Raw genomic sequence first — 9,513 nt, 5'->3', positions numbered from 1 at the left:
CGGTGGGCTTCACCCCCTTTCTTCTGGTTCTTCCCGGTTCTAGACGCCGACAGCGTCTGTGGGCCAGACGGCCAACGAAAACGGCGACGCCAGCGAAGCGGGAAGCGCCATGCCAGTCCCCGCTGGATGCCTGAGCGAGTGTTCCGCCGCGGCCCTCGCATCCTCGGCCTCGCTTGTCCCACCGCCCCCGATAAACACGCAGCAGCCCGGCGTGGTCACGTCGCTGCTGTACAGCGGTTCCAGGTTCAGAGGACACCAGAAGAGCAAAGGAAATTCCTATGACGTGGAAGTCGTGCTACAGGTAAGTTTCAGGAACAGTTATTCTAATTTTTCCGTATCGCGCTGCGCTGTCAGGGAGAAGTGCTGCTGTGTCAAAACCGCGCTGTGATGATTGACAGCCGGGAAATCAATGGGCCCGTCCCGATCTGACGCTGCTGGACTAGCTTTAAATGCATCCAAATAATGTTGCAATAAGTACTCATTAGAAACTAAAAACGCACTAAACACTTTAATTTAAATGTAATTAAAAACATTTTTTACCTGTACCCGATCGTCTTCTGCTCTGCCTGTTATTTTAATACTTGTTGTTATTCCTGATATTTTGAATGGAGCTTGAAGTTGTGATGTAAATTTAATTTAAAGCTTAGTATTTATTACCAGGACAGTGAAGACATCACTGACTTAAGATAAGAGATGTTTTAAGTAACACATGCATTTATTGTGTTGGGTTTTTTTCAGCATGTGACCATGGAGGATTCATACTTGTGTGGCTACCTGAAGATTAAGGGACTGACTGAGGTGGGGAATGTCCTTCTCAGCATTAAACCCACAGCATTAATAATTCACACTGTGTCTGGCTGCTGCTCATTGTGTCCTTCTCTGAGGCACTGCTTCAGTCTGGCAGTTTGGAAACCTTTGCAGTATTATTTGGACTGTGTCTAAACCCAGGGTAAACACAATCCACCACAGTCTTTAATTCCCTGAAGGGAACTCCCGAGGGATTAATCAGAGTTCTAGCTATCTCTCTACAACTTAAATGAATGTTGTTGGTTAAAACAAGATTTCAAATACAGAGTTTTCTCTTTGTTTTTGTGCTTTGTTTTTGGATGACAGCTTTCCATGATTACACCATTTGGTGTTGCGCTGTAGCTCTGGGTGTGACAATAACAGTTTTGGAGTGTCAGGTTTTGCCACAGGCAAAAAAACACATCATCCCTGTTTGTTTCAAAGCTGTCCTTTCTCTCTCTCTCTCTCCCTCCCTCCTTTTCTCTCTCTATTCTTTTAGGAATATCCAACTTTGACCACGTTTTTCGCTGGAGAGATCATCAGTCAGAAGCGGCCTTTCCTTACCCGGAAGTGGGATGCAGATGAAGATGTGGATTGCAAGCACTGGGTAAGATGCTGTCCTCTGTAAATAGGGTTAAATCTGGAGTTGGTTATTTGTTTCTGATATTCTTTTTTTTTTTGTACATTAATTGGTAATTGAAGGCCAAGTTCGAGGCGTTTTACCAGTACGCAAAGACATTCAATTCTGACGATTTTGATTATGAAGACCTGAAGAACTCAGACTTTATTTTTATGAGGTGGAAGGTAAGGTGCTGCCCATATAAACCATCTCCTTTGGTCATCACACATGATGTAGGGTACCACTGACCCCAACTCTGCTGCCCCTCCCCCTGCAGGAGCAGTTCCTGGTCCCCGATCACACAATCAAAGACATCAGCGGAGCGTCGTTTGCTGGATTCTACTACATCTGCTTCCAGAAATCTACAGCCACCATCGAGGGCTACTACTACCACAGGAGCTCCGAATGGTAAGACCACCTCATGACACTGGTGTGGTGAAGCCTGGGAAAGAGCTCGCTGGTTCAAATTTCAAATAATCACAGAGGTGGTTAAAAGCTGAAAGTGTCTTCATGATTAGATTATTATTTTAATTTTAAGAAATAATTGGGTTTTTTTTTCTTAATCCTATATGCTCTAACTCACTTTTTGTTGTTTCTTTACAGGTACCAGTCTCTAAACCTCACCCACGTTCCTGAGCACAGTGCGTCCATCTACGAGTTCCGGTGACCCCGGTCGACCTCCTGGATTTCTCTTTTTTTCCCATTTCTGTTCCTCTTTTTTCTTTTCTCTTTTTTGGACAAATACTTCTTTGAGGCAGAGTTTCTGCAGAGGTTACTGAGGATGAAGAGAGAGAAAAACTGAGGAGGATATGTTGAAACCAACAGCTGATAAAGGAGTGAAGAGGACTGGACACATGAATGTATGGATGAAGAAAGGTCAGTTCTGCTCCCTGGCTGGAGCCTGTAAACCAGCAGCAGCAGCAGAGACTGGGACTAGGTCTGGGTCTGGGTCCAACCTCCAATCCACTTCTCAATGTGTTTTTCCCATCTGGTTAAAAAGAAAAAAAAAAGCTCAGAAAGTCATCTGGATGACACTTTAAACCATCAGCCTAATGATTTGTGCAACCAGCTTTCATCCAGCCCACGTGGAATGGGACACATTTCTTTTAACTGGACAACGATTCCTATGAGGAGTCTGCGTTGCAGAGTGGAGTTTTTCTGGATTACAGATTACCCCTGGAGTTTTAATCTGCTTCCTTGATCACATCTAACAGTATTGTTTTTTTTAAAGCTAAGCTGACTCTTTTTTGCCTGCCAACAGGATGATGATTATGATGATGATGATGATGATGATGGACACAGAGTGACATCATTTATTTTTATTTTGAAAGTCTGGATTGTTGAGTGACACAGAAATAAGCTTTCTTCTGTCTTTATAAGTAAAACGTTTGGAAAGTTCTCATTATTACACCAGAGTGCTGTGGATTCTGAACTGTGTAATGTTTTTGCACAAAATAATGCTTGCAAGTCAGGATTTTACACACACACACACACGAGTTCAGGGGTGAAAATGAAACTTTGACATGTTTTTAAGGATGTGGAGCCAAAAAAAAGAAAAAAAGAAAGAAAAGTATTTTCTAATGCAATACACCCAGAGCTTTCCCCTTCCAGCGTGTACTTTATAAATTATTACCCCCACCCCTTCCACAACTCCTCAACTATGCAACACTATGGACATGGCACGCTTCCACCATAATAAAACCTTCAGTTTTCACAGAGAAAGAAAAGTTTAATTCTATCCTTATAAATAAGAGAATATATGTTAAAACAGAGAGAGGAATGAACCTATGCTATGTTGACTGATGACAAAGGTATTTTTGTGAAAAGCTCACGACTCTCCGGCCCCCACCCTCCATTTCCCTGTGATGGTGCCATCTTTTTAAACATCAGAGTTGTGTATTAAGCAGATCACGTGTGTTTGTTTTGAGAATAAGACCCCAGGTTTGGTCAAATGAGTGACTGTAAAGAAATTGATTTAAAAGAAAATTACACAGAAAAAAAACTGGTCCTGTGTTTCTTCATGTGTGGTCAACATCTCACATTTACACCAGAAATAATTTCAACTCAAACATGTACATTTATTACCCAATGTACATATTCAAGCCGAAACCTCTTACTTCCTGCACCAAACCCCATAGAGAATATAGTCGATTTAAACCCAGCAGAAGACAAAACCGGCATTACTATGCTGCAAGTTTGTCCACTAGAGGGCACAGTTGAGCCTTGCAGTAGGAGCACACCAAGATTGACTTAACTTAAATACTAAACTTTAAACTTAAACTTATCTTTATTTGTCATTGTGACACAGCACAGCACACCATGCACAACGAAATTTAACCTCTGCATTTAACCCATCACCAAGTGAACAGTGGGCAGCCGTGGTCAGCGCCCGGGGAACAGTGCTTGAGGACGATGCCATGCTCAGTGCATCTCAGTGGTAACCTGGCAGTTGGTGGATTCGAACCTTCGAACCGAATCCTTTACCACTAGGCCACCACTGCCCCCAAATATGTTAAGATACTGACGTTTTAACTGCTGCACATCATTTGTTTGTGTTTTTTGATGTGCCTTGCACCAGAGACTCAATTTTGAATATAAAATTAAATATGTATAATGTATTGGTGATTAGTATTAATGTTGCAAACTCATCTTTGTGTGACAAATATTTAAAAAAAAAATCAAACCAAATGATATTTTATATTTCATATAAAATATTTTTAAACAAATTAGAGACAAGTCAATAATAAAGGACCTAAAACTTGTGTTTTTGTTTTAAGTGTATGAATTATAATGTTAACAACCCCAGTAAATTTAGTTTAGTGTTAATAAATGTTAAATTGCTATCAAAATGTGAGTGATTTGAACATGCCATAGCTGTTGGATCACATGTGTAATCGGATAACTGCAAAAAGTAATTTGACTTAAACAACAAAAGGCACATCAATGTAGTCTGGGGCAGAGTGCTGGTTTTCAGAAAGGGCTGTGTTGTTCAGGTCAACTTTATGCTAGGTGGTTGGCCTGGGTGCCAACTTGCCAGATCTCCTTAGCCTCTGGGCTTGTACTGCTGGCCGCACATTATCACAAATATTCACTAGTTATAGCTTTAATATTTATAGAAATCGGTTAAAATTATCCCTGTATCAATGTATAGTATACTAAAAACCTTTAGCAACATTAAAACGCAATGGCCTGAGTTGTATTGCCTTTTTATCAAGAAAATAATAAGCATGCATTGTTAGGTGCATCGGGCATATGTCCAAATATGGACACTCCCGTCTTCAGGTGAACCGGGCGTATGATCAAATATGGTGCCTGCATTTCTCATGCCGTAATTTCACTAATTTCCACAAGTCCTTCACAAACCACACACGTCATCACTAAGCACAACTATTCAACTATAAAATGTGCGAGTTTCATCAACTTACCATAGTTAGTTTAGAAGTTTTGTACAGAAATGTACGGCGAGTTGGGCTTTTGAGCGTCTTTTTCCAGCTTCAGTGGAGTGAGAAAATTAGATGCGCTCCAGATCTCTGCTGATTGGTCAAATGCCACAGCCATGTGATCTGTGACGTGAGGTGATCTCTTCTGAATGGCTGAGTGAGGACCGCATGGTTTTTGACCAGTGACGTGCGGTGAGGTTCATGGCTGCTGAGGCACTAACTCTTCCGGAGTCAGATTTACAATTGTAAGAAACGAAAAGAGCATCTTATTTCACTATTGATCCAACAGCGTCACCTGGTAATGGTTCATATCCACCAACATTCCTCTTTCAATGACACTGACACCAACACATACACAGAAAAATATTTGTTCTACAAAGAACGTTTATTTTATACAAATGCCCCCTTCTTGTGTCTAAGAAATTCATATTTACTGTAAACAAATAGAAAAGTATAGAGATGAGTGCAGCACAAATTTAATTTTGACCTTCAGTAAAAATGTCAGTTTTAAATTCTGCTGCTTTAATCAAAGGTTGTCCATCAATATGAAAAGGAAAAACTTAAAAACCATTTTTAGCCTTACCTTTACTCATAGATGAAGTCCACCGTTGTATCTCTCGGGTTTCCCTCACCTTAGCATTGTTTCCGTTGCTCATCCAATGTCAAATCGATCCTTGAATTTCCAAAAGTTTTTAAAGAACTCTGGCTCTGTCACAGTATCCTGAGTTAGTCCAGACGTTGTCACACGATGAGAATAACAGACAAGGACAGCAGTAATGGCGGTTTCTTACAGGACAGCCACACAGCCAGTCTTCTCGTTTGTACCACTCCATTCAAAAAGAACGACTAATCTGTCCCGTAGTTTGAAGCTAACCTTTTAGCTCCGGCGTTGGTCTTCCATCACTTATCACCTTCTGTTTGGACCGGAAGTCCAGTTTTGAGAAATGTTTCCGTCTTGAAATACAATCCACAGTGAGTCGGATCAGACAGGGCATAACAAACGCTGTTCTTCACCTACTACCGGCTCTAGCTTAGCGCCGACTTTAAATTGCCTGTTGACGTCAGCTGGAGAACACCTGTTAGTTCACGTACGACCCCTTGTGGTGAGGCAGAGTACTGTTTGCTTCCCCAGCTGACTTTTCTCTGCACTTTATTGGCTGGAACAGAAACGGGCCCGCGTCATGTGTATTGGATCGCTGATACACACAACTGTAAAGAAATGACAATCACTTTTTATTACCAATGAACTCTTCATGTAGTCCTGACAGAAAATAACAAGACAAAAACAGCAGAAGTTTAGCCCGAGGCCAACAGCAGAGAGCATAGTTTCTCCTGAACAGGAAACAGGGAGGCTAAGGTCATGTCCACACTAATCCTGGACGTCGGTTACATAAAATAATCTAATCAAAACGAGCTTTTGTATTTCATCACAATTCAAATACATTTTGTTGGACATGTTTGATTCACTCTGAACCCTGTTATCTGTACCAACACAGTTTATCGCCCCACAACCTGGATACCAAATATGGGGTACCAGGCCCATTTATGGTACATTAACTTGCTTTAAGTGTGGCTAAGATTTGGCCCAATTTCTAGATATTCTAAACAGATATCTCACACAACCCACACACGTTTACTCTAACTAGCCCACAATAGTAATAAAAACTACTTTTTTACCACTTTTGATGATGAAAGGTGTTTCACCATCCCAAATGGCCTTTTCCAGCAGAAATGAATGAAGTGTGTCTGACCCACATAGGGTCACAAAATGGGGGGAGAGGAGGGAGGGGGTAAAAGTACAGTGGAACCTCGAGATACGAGCATAATCCGTTCCAGGACCGAGCTGATAACTCGAGGTGCTCGAGTTCTAATTACAATGGAAAAATGTGTTTTTAACTGCTATATTGACACACACACACAAAAAAATTATAGTATATAAGGATTCCTGTGATATAAAATAAAATGTGGTTTTAATTATGAGTTCTTCGAGGGGAGAAGAGAGTTGGCCGGTATGTAGACACTTGATTCCGTACCATACCTTACATGTACACCATGAAACATAAACTTAGAATTAACTTACGTATTTTTTTTAATTTTCCATTTTTATTATTATTTTTTTGCTTTTTTCAATTTGTATTCTTTCTTTAGTGGGCACCACGCTCATATTCATCGACAATTTCATGCTTGTATTTCTATGATCATCTCTACCATCCTTACCACTCACTCTCTTAGGACTCATCACTATTATGAAGAATAATGCTCAAAATAGAGGACACAGAAGTCGACAAACACGTGACGTGAACAAGGTTTGCTTGTATCTCGAGGTTCGACTGTAAATGTTATTCTATTTTTATAGTTATATCAGCTAAAGTAAAATGAAACCCATTGTGTTTCTTCCCCAGGAGTGTTGACCTAGTTTTGGTCTGATTCATGATATTAAAATGAGATACAGAAAACAAAGGAGGAGATTATGTGTGGTATGAGTTAAAGCCTTTAGTAACTGAACTTATCACCTACTGTAAATAGCACAGTTTCACAAACCTCTGTTAAGAATAGGTGGTGAGTCAACACGCAACGAGGAAGAAGAGCGATGAGGGTGTAAAGCTGCCAACACCGTTCACTAATGCCAAGTCACGTAGACGTTTTTCTGAGGAGATTTAGGTAGATCATTTTAAGAATCCAGATTTGGGATTGTTAGGTGTTAGAACACAATAAAGCTGCCTGCCCCCCAACTCCCTCTCAACTAACTAATAATTATGCCTGACATCCGACGTCAGCTCCAATAATATATTAATGACATGACAACCATGCGTCCTAACATCAGTCCCACCATCGGTACCACACTGAAGGCACACCTGTCCATATACTTCCCAGAAAGGATGCACATGTGGGCCACTGGGGTGGACTTTGTGGACTAGACAAAAATTGCGAGCTGAATGTGAGCTATTTGTAGGACAGCAAATGTAGCCCACATGTTGTTTTAGTTGTTCACGTGGTCCATTCATGGCCAACACAGACTGGGCCGCTCTAATTGTATAAAAGAATCTAAGTAGTTAATCCTGAATTCCAGTCCAGGTCAATCTGTAAACATCCAGCCCAGTGTTGGATTGCAGTTACAGAACGACTGCATGGAGCTATTCTGAAAATAATTTGCCTCCTGTGTCTGCTGTGACACTTCTGTGAAGACCTGGAACAGGACTTACAATAAACAATAGAAACAAGTGGAGTTTCCTGCTGTCTTTACTGTAGAACCTGTTCATTCATGAGCTGTGCCTGTGTCTAATGAGCAACACACTTCTCGGATTCAACCTCAACTTCTGTGTACGTGCAGGATGTGAAAAGATAAAAAAAAAAAAAAAGTGGATTGTGAAAAACACATAGGTAGAAGCCCAGTTTTGTGGACCATGTGGGCAGTATGAGTTGGTGCACTCTCTACATTTTCATATTCATAAATGATCAGCTCCGTGGTCCAACTCTGCCGTCTGCTGAGTTCCTTTAGACTAACATTTTCATCCACTTATCTGTTACCAGGTCGCAGAGGCAGCAGTCTTCATGACCACCACCCAAATCACACTGCACCGTACCAGCCCCCCCTGAACCTTCCTGCGGGTGGTGAGTCCACTGGAAGGTACCAACCGCCCTAAAGATGCTGCACATTTAGTTCATTACTAGCTATATCTGTATATATTTCTTTAATTAGCTGACATTTAGCACAAAGATAACATCAAGTCCACTATAAGTTCCAAATGATATTTTAAAGTTTCAACAGATAGAGCTAGTAATGAACTAAATGTGCAGCACAACGCAGACAATAAAGACAATTTTTGATAAATTAGCTACATTTTCTACTTGAAGATAGCATGGCAAAAGGCTGGAACTAATTATAAGACAGCTAGAAGATAGAAGTACAGCTAATTTTATTTTATTTTGGAGACTATACTGTAACACCAGTACAATGTGTTAAACTCCAGTACTGGTTAGTTTGGTAACATCCTACAGAGTAGGTCACAGGTGAATAGACAATCAGAAGATGAAGCAGAGTAACAGAGTGATTTCCTATCTGATGAGACGAGGAAACATTTCTTAAATGTTTCAGAGATACTGTAAACGTAGTTACATGACTGGTTGACTGGTTGGCAGGCTAGCAGTGGTGAGGCTCCAAGTAGATCATTGTAAAACCAAGTCAGCTCTCTCAGGCCTTAGGGAAGTTATTTTCTCCTTCGAAAAACCTTGACGTCTGGAGGTGTGGACGTGCATGGAGAAGAGTCCACAGAGACATCATCACAGGCCTGGAGGACAGGACAGAGACCACATTTGTTGTTGTAGTTTTTTAAGCCATTAGGTATTTTTGATACATTTTAACAATTTAACAATTTCCCTGAAGTTCTAGATAATCATCTACAATTAAACTTCAACCATCATCAATTTCTTTCTAATAATTGTTATTTAAGTTTTTTTCTCTGTGCCTTGTTGTCCTAATTTCAAACTTTTGACACTGGACATTCATACTTCAGGAGACTGGTTGGACAGTCAGACGCTCAGTTCACATTTTTGGGATTTCAGAGACTGATTAGGTATTTTATTTAAGTTAATCACAGCCTGGCAGTAATTGCTGAAAATAATTTACCTTAATTTACTGTGACACACTTTTTTATTTATTCACTGATT

General features: G+C 40.6%; 1 protein-coding gene and 2 long non-coding RNA genes across 6 annotated transcripts in view; 1 reads left to right on the top strand and 2 right to left on the bottom strand.

The window, feature by feature from the left end:
* The window catches only part of LOC103382329 (glucose-induced degradation protein 4 homolog), a 6,170-nt gene extending 2,752 nt beyond the window's left edge, over nucleotides 1-3,418 (top strand). The window contains exons 2-7 of one of the 3 annotated variants that reach the window (XM_008315082.3): nucleotides 44-301; nucleotides 739-798; nucleotides 1,286-1,393; nucleotides 1,489-1,590; nucleotides 1,683-1,813; nucleotides 2,009-3,418. In XM_008315082.3, the coding sequence (XP_008313304.1) occupies nucleotides 44-301; nucleotides 739-798; nucleotides 1,286-1,393; nucleotides 1,489-1,590; nucleotides 1,683-1,813; nucleotides 2,009-2,072 (723 nt within the window). In that variant the 3' untranslated portion in view covers nucleotides 2,073-3,418. Of the gene's footprint in view, nucleotides 1-43; nucleotides 302-738; nucleotides 799-1,285; nucleotides 1,394-1,488; nucleotides 1,591-1,642 lie in introns of all 3 variants that reach the window. The other 2 variants (XM_008315083.3, XM_025057374.1) reach the window with 2 other exon arrangements.
* Nucleotides 1,545-6,655, bottom strand: LOC112487293 (uncharacterized). The gene is made up of 3 exons (XR_003050253.1): nucleotides 5,429-6,655; nucleotides 4,831-5,067; nucleotides 1,545-2,393 (listed from the first exon to the last, which is right to left on the bottom strand). It is a non-coding gene; the product is annotated as an uncharacterized LOC112487293 (long non-coding RNA).
* Nucleotides 6,656-8,623: 1,968 nt separating this feature from the next.
* LOC112487365 (uncharacterized) overlaps nucleotides 8,624-9,513 on the bottom strand; it is a 5,735-nt gene continuing 4,845 nt past the window's right edge. For both annotated transcript variants that reach the window (XR_003050410.1, XR_003050409.1), the window contains exon 6: nucleotides 8,624-9,134. This is a non-coding gene — a long non-coding RNA (uncharacterized LOC112487365). The remainder of the gene's footprint in view (nucleotides 9,135-9,513) is intronic.

Source organism: Cynoglossus semilaevis, chromosome 8 (genome assembly GCF_000523025.1).
Source record: "Cynoglossus semilaevis isolate Cse_v1.0 chromosome 8, Cse_v1.0, whole genome shotgun sequence".
Classification (NCBI taxonomy): domain Eukaryota; kingdom Metazoa; phylum Chordata; class Actinopteri; order Pleuronectiformes; family Cynoglossidae; genus Cynoglossus; species Cynoglossus semilaevis.
Note: the sequence above shows the minus strand (reverse complement) of the source record. Positions and strands in the feature narration are given on the sequence as shown.